The 27,182-nt window shown below is 38.3% G+C and overlaps 1 protein-coding gene across 25 annotated transcripts in view; it reads left to right on the top strand.

Annotated features, from left to right (window-relative positions):
- Positions 1-27,182, top strand: part of ANK3 (ankyrin 3) — a 508,367-nt gene that overhangs the window by 385,726 nt on the left and 95,459 nt on the right. For 16 of the 25 annotated variants that reach the window (XM_081268444.1, XM_081268437.1, XM_081268443.1 and 13 more), the window contains 2 exons: positions 27-89; positions 22,660-22,783. In XM_081268444.1, coding sequence (XP_081124570.1) covers positions 27-89; positions 22,660-22,783 — 187 coding nt within the window. Of the gene's footprint in view, positions 1-26; positions 90-20,689; positions 21,379-22,659; positions 22,784-24,575; positions 24,588-27,182 lie in introns of those variants that run through there. The other 9 variants (XM_081268445.1, XM_081268439.1, XM_081268446.1 and 6 more) reach the window with 4 other exon arrangements.

Here is a 27,182-nt window from a genome sequence, read left to right as displayed (position 1 = left end):
TTATATTGTTCGCTTAAATCATGCAGTTCGTAAAGCCAACGCCCCTGAAATGCTCAGTGATGGCGAATATATCTCAGATGTTGAAGAAGGTATTTGCAAATTTTTACTGTGATGAAACCTAACTACCAGTTTTATCTTTCATTTCTTATCTTTGAAATGTAACACTTCCTTGAGTTACTAACTTTTCAAATCATCTTGAGATTATTAATTTGTATATTTATTTAAAGAATGCATATTTAGTACTCTTTGTCTTAAGTCTCACTCTTTGAACCCATTTTCCAACTTTAAAACAGAAAAATGTCACTAATTATCTGGATTATTTTCTATTTGTTTCTGTCAAGCAGAAAACTGATGTTTGTATTGTTTTCATCTGAAATCTAAAAAGGGAAAATTGATTAATATTTATAGTTAAAATATTTTATAAAATAAGAAGAGGTGTCCTTACAGGTAAGTTATCAAATGCCATTCTAAGATTTATTCTAAGTTTTGCTGTAAAAATTCCTTTTGATATTGAGCTAATAGTGAAAACTCAACCTGAACAAAAGTATTTCCAAGACATAAACGTTTAGTAATGATTTGATTAAGAGATCAAAATATGATTGTAGCTATACTTTATGTGTTTAAAGAATCCATTTGTGCCTTAATTAAAACACCATGCTTTTGATCAGGTCAGAGATATATATAAATACATGAATACATGGCATGTCTACAAGATCCGTTGTAAAACTAGCATTTTTATAAGTGAATAAACATTGTAGGGATGGCAAATTTGGAGTTTCACAAAAATAATGAAATGTTTACTGTTGTAGAATCTATATTATATTTAAGTTTCTTTCTTGAATCATTTAACTCTCTATTGTACCCTTAATTTGCCACTTCTCACAGCACTTTTCTGTAGAATCCTTCTTAGTGTTGCTGGTCTTTTTCTTTTTTTCCCTACCTCCTTTAATTTTTTGGTTCCTTTGATTTACACAAATTTCATTGGAAACCTAAATAGTGGAAAAACCTGCCTGATCCCAGGTCATTTTAACTTTTTCAGTATTCAAGGATTGCTTATAACAAGTGCATTATGGCTGGGGACTGTGCACCCAGGAGAGCTAATGCTCTGTGATCTTCAGGGACCTGAGAGGACCTGCCTTGTTGTTCATAAATGTTTTGATAAATTTATAGGTTTTTAAAATTCATTTCCTTTCTTTTTCTCTAAAGCATTAGATAAATGTTCATCTCCCTTCTATCTCCAAGTAGATCATCTTTGTATCTGCATTAGGACTTTTAGAGTAATATGTCTAGCTGTCATACAGTGTACTGTCAAGCAACATTTCTGAGTAATAAATATTTTGGGTGCAGAAGATAAAACAGATTATATTCTTACAAGGAGATATATATGTGTATATATATATGTGTGTGTGTGTATATATATACACACACACACAAATATACAACATGTCAAAAGTTTGCTTTCAAATGAAATAATTGTGAAATATGACAGACATAAAAAAAGTATTGGTCTTTTAACAAAATATCCAAAGTTAGCCACACTGATGAGAGGCCAAGTTTGAATGGACTATATAACAGTCTTATATATGTAGACAACTGATAGAATAACTTCAAAATGAGATTCATTTTGAATCTCTAAATTTGAAGAAAATAGATCCAGCTATTTAACTAGAAATCACAATCATTTCCTTTCTCTCAACTTGCAAATTTGAAATTCAGAAATTTTAATTATATTTGTTTCACAGATAAATTTTAAATTAAATAAGATTTAATTTAAAAATTCTTTATTTCTTGTTTCATGGGTGTTTCCATGGACTATTGAAGTCAAGTTGACTTCACAATGTCATAGATTTTGATGTTGAAAGAATTTCTTAAAGGTCATTCAACCTGAACAAACATCTAGTGCTAGAATCTTTTTATTTGCTTTGAAGCTCTTTTGCTTAAATGCCTCACAGGATGGAATTTCCCTGATTCTCAAAACTGCCTAGTCAACTTTGAACAACTGCTGTCTTCAAAAATTCTCCATTTTATTGACCTTCCTATGGCTTCTAATAATTGATTCGGGCTTTGATATATTTGACTAAGTTCATGAGGGAACTAGGCTCAAAATGCTATTTAGAAAAAAACTACATTTCCCATGTAACAGTTATTTAAAATAGGTTTCTTTTTTTTTTTTTCCTCAGGCTTTTTTGTTCTTCCTCTGGGTACATCATCTCCTTTTCCTCCTGCTGTTCCCCTCCCCTCACCAACCTGGTCCCCTGTGTGCATTTCAACTCGTATATATATATCGATCTACAATTTAGGTGGTATTGAGCGTAGTATTCTAGATGTAGCCTAATCAATTCAGAGTAGTGGGGCTACTACTTTCTCTATGGAAGATATTAAAAACCAATTATTGAAGACTAAGATTTTGGGGGGGTTAAAATAGACATTTAATTCAACTCACTGTTAGCTAAGATTCCTTACATGAACTCTGCCAAGTCACATTTGCCTAGTCATGTGTTTATGTTGTTCTCTGATGCATAAATTAGCACTTCTATATTATTGCAAATCCCCAAACCAATCATTTTGAAATTTTTGATTCTAAAAAGACTCCTACAACTTTAATGACAGTTTTGACTTCTGACTCATTTGCCTGATGGTCTCGCCAGAGCTTTGATTGTCATTTTAGTTGGATTTATTGCTGCCAGTTAGAGTAAGCCCTTATGCATCTGTGGCAAATGTTATCTCCATGAAACCACAGGCATGCTGTGAATAAATCTATAAGAACTAGTGAGAGATCACCACATTGGTATCCCAGGATGCTGAGGTTTAACAGAAGCTTTTGGAAGCAAGTAAAAATAATAAGCAACATATAGTGCTAGCTTATATTGAGAAAGAAGAATGAGTTTGTAATATGGAAAAATAAAATTTTAATCTTAACCTATAAAAATAGAGTAATTATCAAGAGATTAATGCCAAGACTGGTCTCTTTTCCTTTTTCTTCTTGGCTTTCTCCTTGTTTTTCTTTCTTCCTTTGTTCTACTAATGTTCAAATTAATTTCTCAAAAAAACAAAAACAAAAAAACAGAAGAAATCTAAGGAAAACAAGTCTCCACAATGTTATCATTTAACATTGAACAATGAGGCAGAGATACAGAGTAGAACAAAGGTTGCAGGGTCAGTGCTGAAGCCAAGCAGGTGGAGCAAAGACACAAAAGAGCTTTATCTAGGTGTATTGTTAGCTCACAGGTATGCAGATGGGGGCACTTGGAGTCCTCTGAGGGACAGGCAGGTTTATAGGTCCTCAATGTTCTACTGTCTTTTGTCTCAGTATTTATTACATACACATTACCTTAATATACATACAGAAGCAATATCTTGATTCCAGTGCCAGTTAGATTCTTATGTTTTGCAATGCAATTTGGAATCTAAAAAGAAAAGAAATATGAAAGGAAGAAGAAGGGAGAAAGGAGAGAATACATGTAAGAACAAGAGGGTAGGGAGAGACAGAAAGAGAGAAAGAAAATAGAGATTAAGGGCCAAGTTCTTCTAGTTTGGGTTGCCCTCCTAGGGGATTTCAAAGTGGCTTTGGCTCAACATTGATCTTAAATTGCAAATCCCTGTAAAGTGTCTTTTGTAAATTGAAGTGTGTGTGTGTGTGTGTGTGTGTGTGTGTGTGTGTGTGTGTGTATAATTTTAGCTTGCAGAATTCTAGTGGGATGGGGTATAATTACAGATTTAAAGAACTATAGATGGGACATAACGAGAAGTGCAATTAAGCCAGGCAAGTAAAAACCAAACAGGCAGCTCTATGAAATGTAACTCTACCAGGCAGGTTAATGAGACATCAGCCAAGGGAGACCAACCCTTAGCTGGGAAGAATCCTCTAATTCTTAGCTACTGAAAAAAACTGATAGGGTTGCAAAATCTCTTTCAGGATCAAATCCACACACTGAATAGTAAAAGAAGAAAGTTAAAAGGCCAAGTGTAAGTGTGGTAGGAATAAGTTTGATATAAATGATAAGCTGTGAAATTCAGTGGAGTGAGGGTGAGGAAGGGCATGCTCAGCTCAGCTTTGTGCCCAGGGGAAGTCATAATAATGAAGATCTGCCGATTTCCAAGAACTGAAGGGGCAGGTTGGGCTCCTGTGAGCCCAGTCCTGCCATTACACTGGTGAGGAAGCAGAGCCACAAGGTTAGTGTCAAAGCTGGTCACGAGGACAGATCTGACACTGTGGTTTTAGATCATTTCTTTCACGGTTAGTCTAACTTGTTCTGTGTTCTTATATACGGAACCCAAGAGCTCCTTGGTTTTTAGCTACAGAAAGGCAGTATATTTAAGGTGGTTTGAGAAAAATCTGAATTTGAGTTTCAGTTTGACTTTCTGTGGCTGCAAGGCTTTGAAAATATTCCTAACAAATCTAGACCTTTCTTTGCAAATGTGGAATAAAAATAAACAGCACATTCAAATGACACCTCAGGGCTGGAGGAGGTTTTTGGTTTTTTTTTCCTTTTTGGTAAATACAAAGTGCCATCCAATTATAAGGTGTGTGTACTTAAACTCAAACATGTTGTTAAACCTCATATTATCTCTGGATAAATGTCCCAGAGTGCTAAAGAGTAAAAAGAAAAAAAAAAATCTTTAACCTTTTTTACAGCTTCATGAAACTGGCTCTGTGGTTGAAGAAAGTTAAACAAGTTGCTTTCTTAAAAGGCTTCTCTTTGAATCTTTGAGAGAATCACAGTAGTATGTAATATATGACAAACATTTGCCATGGAACAGCTCTGTCCCCAGGCTGGTGGAGGAACTAGTGTTCCTTTGAAAACACTTTGGGAATTGCTCTATTCTGGTCAAGTAGAAAGAACCTAAGTTATTCAAGTAAATCTACTTTTTAGTCTATACCATTTGTACAAATGAACAGTTAATGGCTGTAGAATGTCCTAAAATAAATGCTAGCATAAGGAGATTGCAAAAATTTGCCACTTTTCGATTATGTATCTATCAGCTCCACTATTTAGAATCTGAGTGTCTTTGTAACCTTAAGCCGCCATCTCTCTCCATATCTTATTGTTCTCATTTGTAAAACAGATATCTACTGCATTGATTCTGGCAAAAGACAAATACTGTAGTTAGCATGGTGAGTTTAATAAATGGAACATGTGCTGGGTGCAGTGGTACAAGCCTGTATTCCTAGCAACTTGGGAGGCTGAGGCAGGAGGATCACAAGTTTAAGGTCAGCCTGACTTAGCAAGACTTTCTCTCAAAACAAAAATGACTGGGGATATAGCTCAGTGATAAATAGACCCTGGATTCAATCCCAAGTACCTCTTGCTACAAAAAAAAAAAAAAAAAAAAAAAAAGGGTGGAGGATAAATATGCACCTAAATAAGGGACACATATTCTTGGAAATGCAACACTGTCACAAGATAATAATAATTCTTTTTTTTTTTCAAGAATTTAATGAAACTACCAAAATGGACTTTCCTCTGACTGCGTAAAAGAAGTATGCAATTCAAAGTAGAAATTCAAGTTCAATAAATATAAACATAATTTTGGATAGATTTTAGGAACTCAAATGATTTTGGTAAATGCATCAGCATATTCTCAATTAGGAGAGAATAAATAGGATTTGGTATGATCCAATACTCAAAACAGAAACAGGAATTGCTTTGGGAAGTGTGAAGTGGAATCTTAAGAAAACCACCAGAAAAAAAAAAAAAAAAAGAAAACCACCAGAAAAAAATATACTCCTTAGAACCTTTTGCCAAAAACCTAGACTATCCTGCTACCCAAATCTGCTAATCATCCTAATAAGTAAATAGGACTATTATGTTATTAGCTAAACAGGTCTGGAAAGAGGCCATAAAGATTAGCTTCCCTCAGGTGTACCAAAAATTAAGGTGTGTATGTGTCTGTGTCTGTGTGCGGTGGTTTTGTTTTTTGTGGTCCTGGGAACTGAATCCACTGAAAATTGAAATTGTTTACCACTGACCTATATCCCAGCCCTTTTTATTTTTATTTTGAGACAGGCTCTTGCTAGGTTGCCCTGGGCCTCAAATTTGCTATCTCCTACCTTAGCCTCCCAAGTCACTGGGTTTACAGGCATGTGCCACTGTGCCTCGACACTGTGGGGTGTTTTGTTTTTGCAGTGCTGGAGATTGAGCCCAGGGCTTTTGCACATGCTAGGCAAGCATTCCACCATTGAGTTTCACCCTGAGTACCAGGAGTGGTGGTGATATTGTCATTGCTATTTTTAGCAGCAACGGAAATTGTCCGGTGGCACATGCCTATAATCCCAATGACTCAGGAGGCTGAGGCAGGAGGATCAGAAGTTCAAAGCCAGCAACTTAGCAAGACCTTGTCTCCGAATAAAATATTTTAAAAAGGGCGGGGGATATGGCTCAGTGATTAAGTGCCCCTGGGTTCAATCCCTAGTACCAAAAAAAAAAAAAAAAAAAAAAAAAAAAAAAAAAAGTGTTCTTCACCTTAAATTTTATCATTCTAGGACTAACTTTTAAATCATGTCACTTTGCTTTTTGTCTGATATTTCTCTGTTTACAATTGATCCTACATAGTTGCATGCATCTGGCAATGATGAAGTCATAATGGTAACTTTTTGAAATGCCAGAAGGAAAGACCAAATTTCATTCTCTAGTAAATACAAGAATTGAGTATGGTGCTTGGCACATGACAGAGCTTCAGTACATGTGTGGTTGGGTGTTTTAGAAGGAAAGGGAGACCCAAAGGAAAGATAGTGGTACTTGTTTCTAAGACTAGGGTAGAGGATGTACCTGCCATATTCCTTCTTTCCATTAAACCCTTTTGTCACTGAGAGTTTTATAATGATTCTCCCCAGGCGCATTTGTATCTTAAAGAATGGTTAATGGACATAAAAGAATTTCCAGCTAAAGAAAACGATCTGTTTACTGTCACAGGGCTTTACTCTAAAACAAAGTCTGTTGTGTCTTTGATATCCTCTCTTTGCCACTGGAATTGTTTAGAGATTTTCACCCACACTCTCCACTTCCCTAATTATGCACATTTCCAGTTAGATTCTTAGATAATTCATCAAGCCCTAAACATACCCTTCCAAGAAAGTGTTTCTTTCTACCCTTCCCCATCTGGTAATGGCTTCCCCACCCCAGACAGAGCCCATGAGTTATATGACCTCTCCCTCTTCTTACCACTCATATCCAGTCCAGCAAGTCACATCTGTTCTACTTCCAGAATATATCTCAAATCCCTCTTTTCCTGTCCATCTCCATTGTTACCACCCTAATCCAATACACCAACATTTGTCTCAGGGGATAGGCAGAGGCTTCCTTTATAGTCTCTAGTTGTCTCAGAGACTCAGCTTTCTGCATAATATCCACAGCAGTCCTTTAAAAGTATCGGTTGGATCCTATTATTCCATTCCCCAGCTTAAAACCCTCCAAAGCTTTATAGTTATACTTTTAAGATTCCCTCGTGCTCTTGCATATAATTTTAGTTCATTCATTTCCATTACGGCCTATTGTGCTATAATAAATTTACTCACTCTACTGTTTTGGGTTGACTCCAGTTTGAGACTGTTGGAAACAAACCTGATACAACCCTTCTTAAACATCTCCTGGTGCACATGAACATACACTTTTGTAGGGTTTAAATCTATGAGTATAATTGCAGGGTATAGGTTACGCAAAGACAAGAGAATTCATCACAACCAGGGATCAATAGACTAGGATTATAAGATTAGATATGGAGATTTAAAAACAGAAAAGAATTTTATTCTCTTTTATTGCTGAGTAATATTCCATTGTGTATATGCCACATTTTTTAAATCCATTCCTCTACTGAAGGTCATCTAGATTGATTCCACAGTTTAGCTATTGTGAAGTCTGCTCCTATAAAGATTGATGTGGCTGTGTCCCTGTAGTATGCTGTTTTTAAGTCCTTTAGGTATAGACGGAGGAGAGGGATAGCTGGGTCAAATGGTGGTTCCATTCCAAGTTTTCCAAGGAATCTCCATACTGCTTTCCATATTGGCTGTACCAATTTGTAGTCCCACCAGCAATGTATGAGTGTGCCTTTTTCCCCACATCCTCACCAACACTTATTGTTGTTTGCCTTCATAATAGCTGCCATTCTGACTGGAGTGAGATGAAATCTTAGAGTGGTTTTGATTTGCATTTCTTTAATTGCTAGAGATGATGAACATTTTTTCATATATTTGTTGATTGATTTGTATATCCTCTTCTGAGAAGTGTCTGTTCAGGTCCTTAGCCCATTTATTGATTGGGTTGTTTTTTTGGTACTTAGCTTTTTGAGTTCTTTATATACCCTAGAGATTAGTGCTCTATCTGATGTGTGAGGGGTAAATGGATGGAGTTAGAGAAGATAATACTAAGTGAATTCAGCAATCCCAAAAAAGACAAATGCGGAATGTTTTCTCTGATATAAGGTGACTGACTCATAGTGGTAGGGAGGGGGAGCATGGGAGGAATAGACAAACTCTAGATAGGGCAGAGGGGTGGGAGGGGAAGAGAGGGGGCAGGGGGTTAGCAATGATGGTGGAATGTGATAGACATCATTTATCCAAGTACATGTATGAAGACACGAATTGGTGTCAACATACTTTATATACAAACAGAGGTATGAAAAATTGTAATGCATTCCACTGTCATGTATTTAAAAAATAAAATCAGTTAAAAAAAAACAGAAAAGGAAAATAATATTATAAAGAAAGTGATTGCCATAAGGAGACAGGAGAGGCCTGTGATGGGGATGGTGAGGCTTCTGAGGTGCTGATGGTTTTCTATTTCTTGATCTGGATGGTGTATATTTTATAACAGTTTGTTTAAATGTACATTTACATTTTACATATTTGTGTTGGCATATCTCATGATAAAAGTAGCCTGATCTCAAATAATACAAATACACCCTAAAATAATAGAAACATATACCAAGGGGGGAAAAAAAAGAAGAAAAGAAAAATGAAAAGCCCTCCCAAATGCTTCACATTGTACTCAGAATAATCTCAGTCTCTTTCCATGATCAACAAATCCCTGTGATATGGACCCTGGCTATCTCCATTTTCCTCTCAGTCACACTTTTTGATTCCTTCTTAGTATTCATCTTTTATTAATCATTAATTTCAGGGGGAGGAGCAGACTTGTTCTGTAAAGGGCAAGTGATAAATATTTTCAAATTTTCAGGCATATGTTCTCTCTCACATTCACTCAGCTCTGCCATTATAACACAAAAAGCAGCCGGAGAGTCTACCTGGACACAAGGGCATGGCTGTGTGACAATAAAATTATTTCCCAAAATAGGCAAAGGACTGCATTTGGCTCAGAAACTTTAGTTTTCCAAGTTTTTCATTAATTTTGTTCATTTTCTTTCAAACTAGTCTGAGAACTCCCTAGGAGTAGAGCTATCCTGGTCACTGTTACAGCTCTTAGGACATGCACACATATGCCCTCATTCATGAATGAATGCATCCACCGGCCTCCATCTATATACTTACGTGAGGCTCTGCCCCTGTCCAGGATTCCACATAAATGAACACTTTCAGCATCATAAACAAGGTGCTTGCTCATTTATTGAGCTTGTAATGTGCTAGGCATTAAGCTATAAACATTTCATGCATTGTGTCATTCACCCTCACAGTGAGCCTGAATTAGGGCCATGGCTATTTTCATTTTATAGATGTGGAAAATAAGTTTCCACAAAGTGGAACTTTGATCAAGGTCACGCAGATGATCAGTGCTGGGGCTGATATTGACAGCCTTTGCACTTCATTTCTGCTCTAACATGGATGTTGTTTGGTAACTTGGAAGAATGCCCTACAGCTGTTGAGTTATTTCAGTTTTAAATGAGATCATTCATAAAGTGTTTAGCCTAGAATTTGGCATATGGTAACACTCAGTAAATATTAGTTACTTGGTACCTTATCTTGGTTAATTTTCTCAAAGTTCTTGAGAACATTATTAGTACGATTATTAATCCTATTCCTCCTAATTTACATTTAGTCCTAATTGAAAGCCCTAATTTAAGGTGTTATTAGTTCTGATTTACATTAAGGAATCAGGCTGAAAGAGTTTACGCATTTGTTTGAGTTCCCATAGTCAAGGAAACTGGAATTTGAATTTAGGCTTTTTGCTTAGACCTGCTTCATGAGATGCGTAAGCAAAGAACAGATCATGTGATAAGGAAATTCAAAAGAAAGGCAGATGACTAAAGGCCTCCAGAAGGAGCTTGAAAAGCATTTTAAAGAATAGATAAATTTGGACAAGCAGAAATTGCAGGGAGGGGTGGAGAAGGGTGGGGATGTTACAGGCCTCCACAGGAGCTCAGCAGTGGGAGTGGTGACACCAAGCACTGGCCTAGGTGAAGTCCCCTAGGGCAGGACACAGGGAAGAAAAGCAGCTGTTCTGGAATACTCTGGGCATACTGACATTGAAGAAGAGGAACATGGAAGGATATGGAGAGGGAGTGGGGAGGGATGGTGAGTCAGGAAACTAGAAGAGTAGGTTCCAGTGGAGGCCAGGGAAGTTGCTTCCATGAGAGAAGCTTCCGTGGAATGTGCTAATCAAATGAGCACATGCAGTATAGGGACCTTTGATAGCCTTATCAGTGGCCACATTCACCCATGACAATAGGACAACATGGATAGATACACAGGCAGAGCACATAGACCTTGTATGGGCAAGGAAGGTCAGACCAGAAATGCATTTGTTGTTGTTGTTCTAGCTGAAACAACAAAGAGCTAAGCAACCTGTGGAATGTTTAAGAGATGGCAGGGAGTTAAGTGTCCTAGTGTCCTTATTTACTTTAGTCAACAGGCTGGTTTTCTTCCCCCCCATATTACAAGGTGTAATTCTGAATGTGCCATTTCCCTTGGAAATAATTTCTGCTTCTGTCTATCCACCTGAAAAGTCTGACCTGCATCATGTGAAAGTAGATCCTCATCCACTTTTCATCCCTCCTGTTCATATTAGTATCCTTACTACAGAGAGACGAAAGGTAAACCCAGGGAATGTCAGAACTGAGAATGAATGGGCAAGAGGGAACGGCGGTGGGCAGACAGCTGGGAGCAGTAGAGGGGGTCCTGATCACCTGGGCCAGAACCCCAATGAGGACGAGAACTGGGAAGAGACCCTACATGTCTCCCTTGGATGTGTATGCCGTTGGGGTATTGGTTAGAAACAAAACCCACCAATAAATGGGTGTTTATTGCCTGGCTTTAGTCATGGACATTTGGGTATAAGAAAAGAGGTCAAGTCCTTGCCTACAAAATATACACTTTGGCAGGGCTCAGTAGTGTATGCCCATGATCCCAGCAAGGCAGGCTGAGGCAGGAGGATCACAAGTTTAAGGCCCTCAGCAACTTAGGGAGAACTTATCTCAAATTTTTTAAAAGGGGCTGGAGATGTAGCTCAGAGATAAAGTACCCTGGTTTGATCCCTAGCACGAAAAGAAAAACAAATCAATCTGTCTGTCTCTCTTTTCCCCCAACTCCTCCCTCCCTCTCTCCTTCCCTCTCTCTTTGGGCAAAGCGCCCCTGGTACCTTTTTTGGGGGGTGGGGAGGTAGGGGGGATACTGGGTATTGAATTCAGGTAGACTTAACTACTGAGCTACATTCCCAGTTTCGTTTTTTTAATTTTAAGACAGGGTCTTGCTAAGTTTCTGAGGACAGCCTCAAATTTGTAATCCTCCTGCCTTAGCTGGAATTACAGGAATATACGACCACACCTAGCTTCTGATACTTCTTTGAAAGTACAAGGGAAGAGTGAACAAGTTCCTGTGCTGTACACAGTTTTATACACCTAGCTAATGAACAGCTGAGACAATGAGGTCTTGGTTTGGGTTGAAGCTAGATGATGAACTAAAGAAAAAATAAACAGAAGAAACCCATTTTCATGACACTGCTGCCTTGAATTTAGCTTCCTCATTTATCTGCTTGTTAGAACCAACATTTTAGTGCCTAATTTCACAGGACTAGTTTGTGGCCAGTCGTTATTCATTATCTAGTCTTCTTTACAAATGGCATGGATTTTCAGTAATGGGAGCAGGGTGGATAATCTTGTCCTCCTTTCAACCTGTACTCTGTCCTTAGGTGCTTAAATGACCAAGTCAGGGGAATATCTAATCCCACTTAGCTGACTAGAGTGAATTTCTACATCAGGGTTAAGTAATGATAAAAATATGAAAACAAATTGTAATGTCTGTCTTAGCATTTATCTTTTTCTAGGTCTTTCCTGAATCCTTTTTCTTTTCTGGGATGGGCTTGTTTATTAACCCAACCAAGATCACAGGGGACATTTTTCATTGCTACATCTGGAAAAGTTCCAGCACTGAGTCACGCATGCTTACTTTAGAAACTAGCCAGGATTAAGGAGCAGTAAACTGCCATACAGTTCTTTAAAAAGAGGTATATCCAGCCACAGTGAGCAGAATAATGTTTAAGGAATGAAATTGAGTTTGCACTTTAAAAAAAAAATTAATCTGACTAGAATCATTAGTTCCGTGGGATGACAGAGGTATGTCCTTTGAGAGGTGTGCAAATTTTGCCATTCAAATCCCATTCTTTTTTGGCCACCTACAAAGCCAGGGTCTAATGAGCATTGAGAGCTGCGGGAAGGAAAGAAAACTGAAGCCATGGTCCCACAGGGGTCCATGAATCTTAAAAGATAACATGATTCTTCAGTCTCCTACAAGTCACTTATCGTACTCGCGGCTCATTTAATCTTTTTCTAAACTTACCCCATAGTTATCACCTATTTTGAGAAGAAAAGCAGAATAGTATTATATATCAGTCTTAATTTTATTTTGAAAGAACAAGGATTGCTGCAAGGAGATGATGGGAAATGAAGGGTTAAAGTGAAGTCCCCTCCTCTTCTCATTCCTGAGGAGGGGAAAGGCCAGTCAAGCACCCAGCAGGAGGGCAACTGCCATATTCTTTAGCTTGAGCCTGAGGCTGTCAGCTTTTCTCTGAGCCTGCAATCACGCCAGAAGGTCCCTGAGTAGTGAGCTGGGCTGTAGCTCCCCACGGTCTTCCAGCCTGATGCAGAAGTCCCTGCAACACAAGGGCCCTCTTGAAATTGATAGCACAGCTCCATCCTCCACCCTCCACACATCACCTCCTATGTTTTATCACATCTCAAAATCTTCACAGTAACCTTAGTTACCTAGGCTCCTGCTCCAAACTGCAAAACAAAAGGAGAAATACAGATCTGGAATCTAAGGAACTTTCTCTTTGACTTTAGGGTAGAATTCGACTTTTAGAATTAAATTTGAATGCATCAGGGCACTAATCCTACTGTATTCCTCTTCCTTCCTACTTCTATTTCCTTGCCTTTTTTGAGACTGAAAATACCAGAAGATCAAGGGAAAAGTCCTGTGAGCAAAGATAGTCATTTGGATGCTCTGAGTTGAAAATTTATTGTCTAAATGTAGGATGAAAGAGATAAATCTTTCTACTGAGCTTTTGATTTAATGGAAAAAGTTCCTCTTAGAAGTTATCTATATTTTTGTGTCCCTTATTTGAACTTTCAGCAAGTAAAAACATGTTAGATCTTATTTCTCATTATTAACTCCTTTTAAGGGGCTAATACCACACAGGGCTGCTATAAAGACGGAAAGAAATAGCTTATATGAGGCATTTACACCAACGACTGGAGTAGAACCCAGTAAATGCCCTTCCTCTTTTTGTGTCAGATGGATGCAACTGTCCTGCTTCCTGTTTTAGGATTAGAATTAGGGCAGAATAGCATGAGAGGATGGGGAAGAGCTTCGAGAGTGTGAAACTTTAGTTTTAAAAAAGAGTAAGTCAACAAATAATTGCATTTCCATCCACTAATGGCCATATGTTGTGGTCACTGGGATGGCAGTTGTCCCTCTATAATCCAGTTCCAAGGGTCCTAAAGAAATGGTCCAAGCAGCTCATTTCCTACAGCTCATTTACTTGCCTCTCACTTCAATGAAGCCACTGGCTTGCTATTCTCAGAACATCCCATTCCTTCCCTTTTTTGCTGTGTCCTCTTTCTGGGAATGGCCAACTTCCCATTTCCACTCTCTCTACCTAGCTTAGCTCGCACACCCTCCATCAGCCTCTACCCAATCTACGTGATCAAGCAGTCCATGGAGCTCCTGTAGTCTGTGGTTTCTCCTGCTGCTCTTCTGCCATGGTGGTGTGGTGGTTAAGGACTGGTTTCTGCAACCTGACTGGGTGGGTTCCAACCTAGACTCTGCCCCTGACTTAACATGAGGTTTTTTTTTTCCTTTTTTTTTTTTAAGAGGATTTATTTATTTATTTGATACTAGGGAATGAACCCAGGGGAGCTTTACCACTGAGCTTCATCCCCAGTCCCTTTTATTTTTGTTTGGAGACAAGGTCTTGCTAAGATGCTGAGGGTCTCACCGAGTTTGAGGCTGGCCTTGGACTTTCAATCCTCTTGCTTTGGCCTCCTGAGTTGCTGGGCTTACAGGTGTACACCACCATATCCTGCCAACATACAAGTTTTAAAGAATCAGTTAATCTCTTTGAATATGTTTCCTCTTTGTCTATAAAAGGGGACTGAGAGTAACATAGGGTTGGGAATCAAATGAGTACATTAAAACATGCTTGGTCTGTCACTCAGCACTAAACAAATACTACTAGTACAATGTTTGTTATCATGTGTGGCCTATTCTTTACTGGAGACTAAGTGCCTCAAAGGCAATAGTTGGCTGTACTGTCTGAATATTTAAATTGGTTTGCAGACCAGCAACACTGCAGTCCCCTCAGAGTTGATTACATGTGCCAAAACTAAGGGCCTTCCCTAGGCCTGTGGAGTTGCCATCTGCGGTTTAACAAGTATCCTAGATGATATAAATAATGTGTATGTATTGGAATTTAGTTACTGAATTCCGTGGCTGAAGCTGGTATTTTAATTATTCTGTTAATTCCCACCTGCAAAACAGATAATCCTGACAGTCAATACTACCATTAGGTAACTCTCATGTACTTGTAAAATTCCTTTAAACTAGTGATTCTCGAAGTGTGGTCCCGAGTCCTGCAGCCTCAGAATGACTTGGGAATTTGTTAGAAATGCAAATTTTCAGGTGATTCTGGTGCACACCACAGTTTGAGAACTACTGCTTTAGTACACAGGGAAGCTACCAGAAATTGCACATAAACAACATGCATCTCCTTCTCCTTGTCTTGTTACTTCATTTTTTCTATTCCATCTCTTACAGAAGCAAGTAAGGTGGAATATCATAAAGTCTTGCATTTCCTCTCCATGTTTACTAGACATCCACTGATACTCTTGCATATTTTAAGCTCTTTCTGACAGGCTTATGTATGACATAATACTGTTTCTGGTGGCCAGAACACACAGCCTATATGATTTATCTGCAGTCCCTGTATTTTGTTTTGTTAATTTTATTCATTTTTTGAATAGGTGATAGATGCACATGGTACAAAATTCCCAAGGTACGAGAGTGTACAGTGAAAAGTAAGTCTCCCTCCCCCTCCCTCAAGTAATATAGTTCTTCTTCAGAGGCAATCGCTGGTCTTTCAATCATCCCACACATTTGTTGAGCACCTGCTATACACCAGGCACTATTCTGGGCACTGGATATGGAATCAAAACTTGCAAAAATCCCTTGCTCCCCAAAACCCTAGTATTGTTCCAAAGCCAGCATACGTCAGTAGTTAAACATAGGAATCTAGAGTCAAATCAACTGATTTTGAATCCCATCTACCCCACCTTCCCCCCACCACCAGTACTAGGGATTTAACCCAAGGCACTCTACCACTGAGCTACATCCCCAGCCTTCCCTATGTTTGTGAAAACTGGTATTTTAATCATTTTGTGACAGGAACTCATTAAGTTGTCCTTGATCTTGTGATCCTCCTACCTCAGCCTCCTGAGTAGCTGATCTTGGATCAGCTACTCTAAATGATCTTGGATTATTTATCCCATCATTGCAAACTAGGTTTTCTTGATCTTGAAGTGAAGATAACAGTTCTATTTTATAAGGTTATGAGTATTAGATAACACATACGTTTATGTATGTTTATATGCTCCCCCACATTTATATGAAGCATCAAGAACAGTGCCCAGAACATAGTAAATGCTCAACAAATATTGGTGTTAATTATAATGATGTGATTGATCTCTTTCTCCTTTCCTATGGTACAGACAAGAAATGGTTAAATGATTTATTTTCTCAGTAATCTTCATTTCCTTTCTTTGCTATATAATCAAAAATCAATTTTTAAAAGAATAACAGTAAAATTAAGCTGTGTGAGTTTGATTATTAACTACTTCTGTATAGGACTATTTACTGAGTCCTATTAAGAAACCAACTAATACATCACTAGAGTATAGAGGTTATTTTATTATTCTTTCCAATCTACCTTTTAAAAACCTCATGTAATTTGGAGGTTTTGTACTATAATTTCACCTTTTTAATGTCAGAAAATACATATTTGGGGAAGATTCTGCATTTCACAGGACTTTCATTCCTAGAAAAGCAACCAATTTTTTTTTTTTTTTTTGCTCTTTGCTTTCTTCCCCCACCCCCCCGGGGGGGGGGGATGGTCTTAAGGTAGAAAAAGATTAGAAGCAAATTACATGCAGAAAGGAAGGTAGGAGGGGAGAAAGAAAAAAGAACAACTCCTAGAAAAAAAAAAACACTTATAAATATTAGGCTAAGAACTATTTATTTGTCCTAAAAAAGGATCATTAGAGGGTATAGTGAAGATTGCCAGGAAGTTGGATGAAGTGTTTTATATCACTTACTGGACCATTTACATGAAATCTATAAAGAAATGAGGGTAGACCTATTTGGTTCACAGCCCTTGATAATCATTTGGTTTATTTTTTCTTTCTCTCCTTTGTTCTTGGTTTTATTTTGTATTGTTTTCCTATAGACAAAGTTTACAGGTCTATAAATGGTTTGTTACAGTACAGGAAATCTTTTCTCCTAGCCTAAGCATGAAATAACAGAGGAGTAGGAAAAGGGGGAGAGCTGAGAAATTGAAGTAAATGCCTCCATTGGGATTTTTACTATTGCTTAATGATGGGCTCAAGGTAGGTTTGAGGAGTTCCAAGTTCTCTTTAAAGCTTTTTCTATGTTCTGGTATATTATTGGAATAAATGGATTAACAATAAGGACATCAGGCTCAATGAAAGTTTTGAAAGGCATGAAGTCAATACTAAATAGATGAGACCTTCTCTAAGGCATTGGCCACTGTACTTCTCCTGGTCTTTGTCTATACTAATCATATAATGTGCTGGAAACCTAACTCTGATTTATTAGGGATGCATTAGGCAACTAGTGTGTGACCTCTTTGACTTACCTTTGGACCTTGTCATTTCTCATTTCTCTGTTTTGGTTACCTATTACAAAGTAATAACCCATTTCTAAACTAAGCATTAAATTCAATATTGTCGGATGGTTCTGTTGTTAACTGGGCTCAGCTGGACTCTTGAGATCTTTCAGGAGATTGCAGTCAGATTGCAACAGAGGCAGGAGTAACTAAGTATCCAAGATGCTGACTTTATTCAGAACTCTGGCACCTCTGCTAGGATGGCTAGAAAAGCTGAGGACTGGTTGGTTCTCTGTCCAAGAAATTTCTCCATGTTCCTGTCTCAAGCTTGTTTATAACATAGTAATATCATGGTAATCAGATTTCTTGCATTGAGCCGGCTTCCACTGGACAAGTGTTCTAAGATTCAGAGAGGACCTGGAAGGTCATAAGAAATTATTTTCCCTGAATTTTATTTTTCAAGACTCTAGTCACCCCAGATTCAAGTAAGGGCTATATGCAAGGGCATGGGAAGCAGCAAACATGGGTCACTGCAGGTAGGTGTAGAAGGACATCTTTAAAGGCTACCAATACCCTATTTGTCAAAAGGTAGTCAGACTTAACCTGTAACACAACTATTATTCCACTGCCCCAAACACATCTAGGAAACAGAAACCTACCTAGATACTTCTTGGATGATGAACATATGTGGCTCTTGATAACATACATATTTTTAACTAAACATTTCTTACATTGACTGAGTGTCATTTATGGAATTACATTGTCTGGCTTATACACACTTGTACCTGTTAGAAGATAGCACTAACCAAAATATTTTGGGGTTATATATTGATTAGAGGCAGTTAACAAGTCACTCAGTACAATTCATCTCCATCCTTTCTAATCTATGGAATAGTAGTGTCATAGTATACAATAATTATAGAATGTTTTGCTTATTGAAAGGAGTAAATTATTATTATTTATTATTAATATTTGTGGTACCGGGAATTGAAGCTGGGGTGCTTTACCACTGAGCCATATCCCCAGCCCTTTAAATTTTTTAAGACAGGGTCTTGCTAAATTGCCAAGACTGGCTTTGAATTTGCAATCCTCCTGCCTCAAGCCTGCCGAGATGCGGTGCTTACAGGTGTGTACCACCATGCCTGGCAATTTTATTGTCAATGTTCAATCATTCATTCATTCTATCAGCAAGTATTTTTGAATACCTATGATGAGACATGAGACAGGCCCTGTATTAGTTGACTGAGTGAAGGGACAGTTTGCTGCTGTGGTCAGATTTTTCCTTTACCCGTAGAAATAGAAGCAGCTTAAATGCTAATTATATGAATTCATGTGTTCAGATATTTGGGCACTGGAGAAAGCTGTGTTATAGAACAATAGTCACAGTATTGATTAGGCCTGACCTTTGTGCATTATTTAATTCCCCAGAAAATCACAGTAGGGGCAGCCATCTTATTCCAGTTTTGTAGAGTTGGAAACTCTGACTCGGAGTAGTTACATGACATTTCAAAGGTCACCCAGTCAATAAGTGGTGGAACTTGGATTTGAACCCGGAGCACTGACTGTGAAAAACTGCATTAAAATAACACTTTTGCGTTAATCTTTACATTCCACATTTTTTAATACTTTATTTATTTTTATGTGGTGCTGAGGATCGAACCCATATCTCACACATGCTAGGCAAGCACTTTACCACTGAGCCACAACACCAGCCCCATTCCATACTTTTAAAAGAAATATTTTCACTGTTCTAAAATGGAAAGTGCCTGATTATTTACTATAATCAGGCTGTTTGTATTAATGTTTGGCCAAATATATTGATGGTTCTCACTGTCACCCCATCCAGGGCTGCTTTTGGTTTCATACTGACCATTCTGAAATCTAAGAAAGATGGGTAAAGAATAATGGAAACAACTTTCATTGAAACTTTACTGTATGTCAGTCATTACCTTTAATTTGCAAAGAATGCTAAATTACTATGGCTTGAAGATTTACAAAATAAAAATAAAACAAACGAACCTCTTATTAGCAATCACGAATTCCAAAACTATGAGGGTTCTTCAAATATGCCTGGACCTGGAAAAAGATGATTCCTAGTCTCCAGAATCTCACCAGGCAACAGGAGGAGTCAACAGGTGTTTTCCCTGGCAGTACACTCTAACAAGGCCCACCCACACTTAAAATGATGAGAGGAGATGGGAGGGATGCTAGGAAGAGGCAGAGATTGGAGAAATTAGCTGGAGAAGAGGGCAAGAGATTTCATCCAGAAAGTACACCCTGTGTAAAGGTTCAAAGTCTGAGTTTAAGGAATTCTAGGGACTGAAATAATGCTATAACAGGCATGCAGGGTGGGTGTGTCAGGGTGACCAGAGTCAAGGCTGGCCACGGGCTCCGGAGGTTTGAATGAATGATAGTCATTGAAAAAGGCTTTGCTAAGTAGTTTATTTTTTAGATGTGAAAAACCAGATTAATGATCAGACATGACTCCTCTTAAACTGTGGCTTCCCTCCCTCTTTACAGAGATTGGAAATTATTCTTCTGCTTGGGAATGGTTTTCAATATGTACCAGGCATTATAAAGGGCTTCCCTTCTATTTCTGTATATTTACATTTGATTACAATCAGGCTGATCAGATAAAAGCGGCAGCTGTCATATTTTAATATTGTGAGTCATTCATTTGTTCATTGACGCATTTACCCAGGAAAAACAAATTTGTTTGCCACCGCGTCAGCTCTACAGATTCAAATTGCTGTACATTTAGGTAACATTCCAAGGGGAGTACACACATTACTATAAACCACTGCCATAGGCAGCTTACTTCAAGACAGTTTCAAAACCCTTACTTTCCAGTCTAATTCTCCAGCTAGGTGGGTAGGGGCTGAAATGGCCTCTCCAGTGTACCCAAATGAAGAATGCAGAAACCATAATTTTTTCCTCATTGTCAGCATAACAGGGTGGAGCCGCCTAGAAGGGAGGCCTTAAGTTCCAGCAAAGAGACAAAGTAACAGCAAAGTGGCAGCCACACCTCTTGGGCACTGCTTCCTACCAAGGGGTGACAGTGACCTCTCCAGCCAACAGGACCCTCCCAAGGGATTGGCTCCCTCTCGCAGGACCTCTCAAGGAGGGAGAACCAGTAAGAGCCTCTAGTATTGAAGAGTTGAATTTGCATCAGAAATAGAGCAGAACACCCATCTGCTTTCCCCAGCACGTCTGGCTTCTGCTCTCTTCTTCAAACTCCTGATTTAAAAAAATACGGTGAGCAAAAGTGTGTTTCTTCGGCGCGTCTTTGAGAGCTCTGCAAAAGCTGCTTCCGCGCCACAGTTTCACAATCTCAACTCAAGGGCAGGCCCTCCCTCTCTCCTTTTTTTCCCCTCCTTCCACCTGACAGGGACCATAAATAACTGAGGCTCCTGGTGTTCCCAGCTAGGAACAAAGTTGAAAGTTTGCCTGGAGCTCCTGGCCACTCCCCACCAGGGCAACTTCTTTGTTTTCTTCTAATGTTTTTGCTCTCTACCTGAGTTGGCTGTTGCTTCATTCATATCTGAGAAGAGTCACCTCCTAATTAAATGCAGCACCTCGCGCTTTCTCCCAGCGTTTCCAGCGGTCTCAGTTACCCAGTTAGCCACTGAGCGCTGGTATCAAATTACGGAAAATCTACACCGGAGCAGTCCTCATATTTACATACAAATAACTCATGGGCTTGCATTTATGTCACCATTCGGTCCTGCTAGAGGCTTGCCAGAAGAGTTCTTAATCCAATCAGAAGGCGCTTTAAAAGGATGTCTGCGGAGGGATCAAAAGGATCTTAATCTCAATTAAGTGTCGCCAGATTTTTTTTTTTTTCCCTGTCTGAAATTTTGAAAATCTTTGCACTCTGAGGAGCGGGAAAAAGATGTGTGATTCCTCAGTTGCCTACAAGGAGACCGAGATGCTGAGGGGAACTCGGCAGCCGTGGTGAAGAGAGTGGATCCAACCCAGGGATTGGTTTGCTTGGGCTGGTTTGGAGGTTGATTCTAAATCACTGCCTAAGAAATTCCTGGAAACATCAGGAAAACATTTGGTCAGCCCAGCTTGGTGGAAATGGCTTTACCACAGAGTAAGAACTTTTTCTTTAAGTCGTACTTGGGATGTGCTGGTTTTGTTTCAGATGCAATGAATATGCAACTAGCCCAGCTGTAAATTGTTACTTAAAATAATCTCTTGGTACTGGATAGCAGTAGAAAGTTGATCTGTTTAGTTTTTTACATTTGCAAAAACAGTAGTTGACAGTGTATTTTTAGACCTGATAGGTAGTTTAAAAGCTGGGCTCTGGTGGTTTCCTGAATTTAAATGAATGGAAATTGCAAAGGGTGCTGAATGGAGTGGGAAAATAGGGCTGTGGCGGATGAATCACTTACCTTTGAGAAAACACAACATGCACACTTGGGGAATCTCCTTGGGCTAGCCAAGCTTGTGTCCAGAAAGGGAAAAGGGTCTTAAAGAAAGAGAGTTTTCCTGTAAATAGAAGGAACTTTTTCACAGCCTTAGCTACATTTTGAGAAGGATGGGAAACATCCCAGAGGGCAAAGACAATTGAAAAACCTGCCCTGTCACTCTTGGAATGTGGTTTTCTGTGTGAGGTCACGTTAGCCATGTGTAGCTAGTAAAACTATTTTATGTGATTAACTCTTTTAAGAACAATTTATATGGTCCTCCTTTCAAACTACGGACCACCCCCCCCTCCCCATTTTATCTCTGTAGAAGGCAGAGTGGCTTTCCAAGTGGATTTCAAGCCCTGGGACAGCTTGTTTGTTAATTTGATAGGTTTAGAAACAGTTCAAAATTAATGTGTTCCAAAGTCCCCCAAATGAGCAGTTATAGCACACATAAATAACTTGCTAGTTACATAAGCCCCAAACTGAAATCCTGTGAGAGAACCTTTTTTTTTTTTTTTTTAAAGGCTGTTCCCTTCCCACAAAAATTTTAAAAGCAGTAATGAGATAGCTCTCATTTTCCAATTCATGTCGGTTCAAACAAGCTGCCCTCATCAAGGGTGAGCTGAGGAAAATTCTGACGCAAAAGATCCACCTTTCTGGGCAGCTGGGGCTCAAAAAGGTGGAGGATGGAGTTAGGGGTAATGTTTGTAAATTGGTACTTAACACTTGGAGATGGATACATTACTTAAATTTACTCTTGAAATTGTATACTAACCTCTATCTATGCTTTTCTTCTTCCTAAATGGCAGTTACAAAAATTATCCAGGGGCTAGGGGAAGATGGAAATGAGATAAGATGTGGGTTGTTTTTTGTTTTTTTTTGTTTTTTTTTTTTTTTCCCCTACAGCTGATATATACTCAAAAGGGAGCCTTCTGATTTTGTTTTGCTCTGTACATCTGCAGGTGAAGATGCCATGACAGGGGACACAGACAAATATCTTGGGCCCCAGGACCTTAAGGAATTGGGTGATGATTCCCTGCCTGCAGAGGGTTACATGGGCTTTAGTCTTGGAGCCCGTTCTGCCAGGTACTTGATTGTTGCTGTTTTTCATAGTTAAGTTAAAACAACCATGATTTGCCATAAACCCACATCATTTTCATTTTCCACATTATCCCAGAATGTACTCTTTGGATGAGGGTGTGAACTTGGTGAAATTTTCTCAAATACACATGCTCTGCTGTTTTCCTTTGTGGTTTCTCAGTCCTTAATTTCATGTGATTGGACATGTTAATTGTTTGTTCATCCGTTCCCACGTTTTGTAGTCATGCTTCAAGCATAGTAACAAATGAGCTCACTGATACGAGAGAACCAATCCGGGTCAAATGTTTCAAAATTAAATTTTATTCCATATTGAAATAAAATCTTAATTGCCAATAAGCAAGAAATATGTATATAGGTTGTTTATACTTCTTTGTGACTACAAGAATCAATTTATGATTGAGACTTCAAAGACAGCACTTCAAAACAGCATCCTTGAAAAAAAGTATATTTATCGAAATTATCAAGTATAGACAGTCTCTTCCAAACTATTTCATTAGTTTGTTTGTAAAGGGACTTGTTAGTATAGCAATGACTTACCAGAAGTCACAGACAGGAATAGTGGTAAATTCAGTTCTTACAACTGAAGCATAAAACTTTTGTATGTGGAAAACCTTGACTCAAACTTTTCTTACACTGTTTGAAAGAAACAGGATCTTGTCCCGAATTTGGAGACTTCTTTTCTCCTGGTGTGGATTAACAGCCTGTTTGCTGACAGTCAAGTTATTTTAAAGCTAATAATTAAACCTTCCAAGCCAGAGCCCTAAGGACATTTTCCTATAGTTTAAGAATCTGTTGTAAAAAGTTTCATTGTCTAATAGTAAATGGCACTTCCCACAAAGTAAACCTTGGAGTTCATTCTCAGTGTGGTTGGTGTGGCCAGTGCAGATATTGAATTGATTTTCTTCGAGCTAGTCTTTTTAAAATAGAATTTTGAACTCATATAACTTAGTAGAACTTTGTCTCTGTAAATATATATTTAAAAGGCCTTAAACTCAATTGTAACAGGTGTCATTAACAAGAAGAAAAGCAGCTTTAAAAATATACACTATTGGGCTGGGGTTGTGGCTCAAGCAGTAGCGCGTTTGCCTGGCATTCATGGGGCCCAGGTTCGATCCTCAGCACCACATACAAACAAAGATGTTGTGTCCGCCGAGAACTAAAAAATAAATATTAAAAATTCTCTCTGTCTCTCTGTCTCTCTCTCACCTCTCTCTTTAAAAGAAAAAAAATTAGCCTTTAAAAAAATATATACACTATTTTAGATAATCACAGAGAGCAACAAGTTACAGTTGAAAAATATGCAGAATCATAAAGGATCTCAGGATTCTTTGTATCTTGTCCTGTAGCTTTTATAATGCAATAATTAGGAGCCTTCTCTTCCTCACATTTTGTGAATCAATCACTAGTATGTAGAAAGTTACAGCAACTGATATCCAGTGAAATATGAAACTAGAATATTGTCTCCTATAATTTTTTTTTCTGAAGGTAATTCCAGGCCTTTCCACTTCTAATTTTGATTGCACCATTATTCGTTGCTATTATATGTAAGTCATTTTTATTTTTGACATTGGCAACTCATGTTATGCTCAGAGGCAAATATTTTTAAAGAATGTTAAGCATAATTAAGCAAAGTATTCTGAGTGTAACATTTTAAAAGGAATACATTAAATGTGTAACTCATTCAACCATAACATTTTTTTCTTTTTCCCCGTCTGATTTTTTGCATTCTATTTCTCCTGTTTTTTTTTTTTTTTTTCTAAAAATACTTTTAAAATAGTCCCAAGATAAGGTAAGATGACATGGCACTTTTATGGTGTTTCTCTGCCCTCCCCGGCTCATTTTCTCATTTTTATTTTCTTCAGTGTTGTGCTGTGTTGTGCTGTGATGTGCTGCGATGTGCCTTTTTTTTTCCTGCTCAGCTTTAGACAATCAGTTGTGTGACTCTGAGAAAATTAGCAAGGAAGTAAGCGCCTACAAAGAAATAAGTGACCGACCGAATACTTAAGGAATTTTTCTCCCTTAACAAATTTTGTGTAGTGCATGAAGTAACTGGAAAAGTTTCGATAAATTTAGAGAAAAAGTCTTGATTTGAAAAGCTGTTTGTTTGCTGGTTGCTGTTTTATTTGAGTTGTGCTAGATATACTAGTATAATTTTAGAATTCCAAGGCATGTTTTTCTAACATTTCCCATATTTAACACTTAAGGAATACTGATGGCTACAAATAATATTGTCGACCTTAGTTTAAAACTAATGCTTTCCAGACCCCTAAGAAATAATCAATAATTTTAATACCCCAAATTACTTCATTGTATTAAGGATTCAGAGTGAAGCTTCATGGATTTAATGGGTTCCATCTGTCTAATGTAAGTTGGTCGGGAATGATCAGGAATCGGAACTTTAGATGTCCTGTTGAATGGAGACTACTTTTAGGACTTCCTGTTCCCAGTTCTGTGCTCTGTTCTGCAGTTGCCACTCATATAATAAACTAAATGGAGGAAAGAATGTTGAAAAACTATCAACAAATCTTAGATATATTTAAAAACTGGAATTAAAATGAATTTGTGATCTCTTTTAAAACTTTTAGTATTTGTACACATTATATAATAAAACTGTTTCAGGTGCCACCATTGTTAATATATCATGCAGTGGAAATTATAATTTGAAGAAAGAGTGTCCAATGCAGCGAGCACAACTTCTAGTGCTTCTAAATCATATCAGTGAGTAAGATGGAACATTACCATGAGTACATAAAAAGTGCACTAATAATGCAGCCACTAGCCTCATGTGGCTGTTTAAATTCAGATTAGTTAAAAATCCATGTTCAGCCCTACTAGCCACTCTTATGTGCTCAATAGCCACATGTGACCAATGGCCAATGGTACTAGACCACACAGATTTCACATCTCCAGCATAACACAAAATTCAATTGGACATTGTTGAGTTAGGAATAATTCCTACTTTTACGAAGCTTCTTTTGTATTTGAAAGAAGTTAAGAGACTGGAGACAGGAGTAACAGAAAGAAAGAGTTGCAACTGAAACAAAGGAAAGGAAGAGCTATGGGTGACATGATGTGACTGGGCACAGAGGTCCTGGCCGTCCAAGTGGTTAGAGTCATGTGGTTTACTGGACAACGGCTCCTCTGAGGGATAATGCTTATTCAGTGCGTATTTGCTGAATACACTAAATAATGACTGTGGAACAATGATATTTTTGAATAGGAGATCAGTCTGAGATTCTCATCACCACTAAGGCTCTAATCCTAGAATGTACCTAGCCATTTGTGTAGGCACGTAGAACAATGCCTATAATATCTCAGAGGTCTCTGTTTCAGATAATCTTTAGAATAGTAGGCAGTGAGGAAAAGAAATCATTTCATGCAAAGCGAGAAATCATTCCTTATTTACCTCTTATTTGCTCTTTCCCCTGTCATACACAAGGCAAGGACAGAGCCAATGTTTGGCTGATTCAGCTGGTAAAGATACAATAAACAATATTTAGATTGACAGTTTATTAATTATACAGGTAGCGAAAAGAAGAAATTTTCCCATAGTTTTGTCTCTACATGGATAAGGACACCAAAACCAAGGGGGCTAGATGTCTAGTTTGGGGATACCCCATTGCTAAAGAGACAGTTCTAGACTTCAGCTAAGCAGTTTTGTGTTCTGCAATGCTATTCTAAGAAGGATAAGACAGGAAGAAGCCTCAGGCCTCATTAGAAAGGTGAGGTAATGAAAAACTGTCTTATTAAAGCCTGTCAGGTAAGACAGGGAGGTAAGTGGGAGATGACCTCAGTTCCTCTTAAACCCCCATCCTCCCTGTTCCTGAAGGATCACAAGGCATTAATCCAAGACCCAGATTAATTGTAATCCCAATCTTGGCATGATTTATGTGGATATATGCAAAGTCACCAACATGACAAGACAGCTGTGCTCCTCCAGTGCCTTACTTTACAGATCAGTGTGGTGAGTGGTATTTCAGGGCATTAGAGGGAGCTGCACTCTGGGAAGTTCAGAGATTACGTGGAAGGCTTGAGAAAGATTTGAAAGGAGAGCAATAAAAGGAATGAGGAAAAAAAGAGTCAAGCCAAGGGGGAAAATAAAGTATTTGCAGGAAGGATAGACTAATCATGCAGGGAAATTGTTTCCTCCAGGCCAGAAAGATGATAAAGATGTCAGACAGGTATATTAATAACACCCTTCCTTCTTGATGTTTTCCATGAGTAGCAACTACAAACCAGAGCTCTCCCATATATGGTTCCCAAAGACTTATAAATAGATGAATTCACAGCAGACATAATTCCAGTCAATAGCGCAAGGTAAGCAGACATGAACCAGAAAGACAGGAAACTCTAAAATGCAGTCTAATCCTAAAAAAAAACAACT

This window comes from Spermophilus citellus (genome assembly GCF_964194105.1).
Source record: "Spermophilus citellus genome assembly, chromosome: 15".
NCBI classification, from domain to species: domain Eukaryota; kingdom Metazoa; phylum Chordata; class Mammalia; order Rodentia; family Sciuridae; genus Spermophilus; species Spermophilus citellus.
The sequence above is the reverse complement of the archived record's forward strand: the minus strand, read 5'-3'. Positions and strand labels throughout refer to the sequence as shown.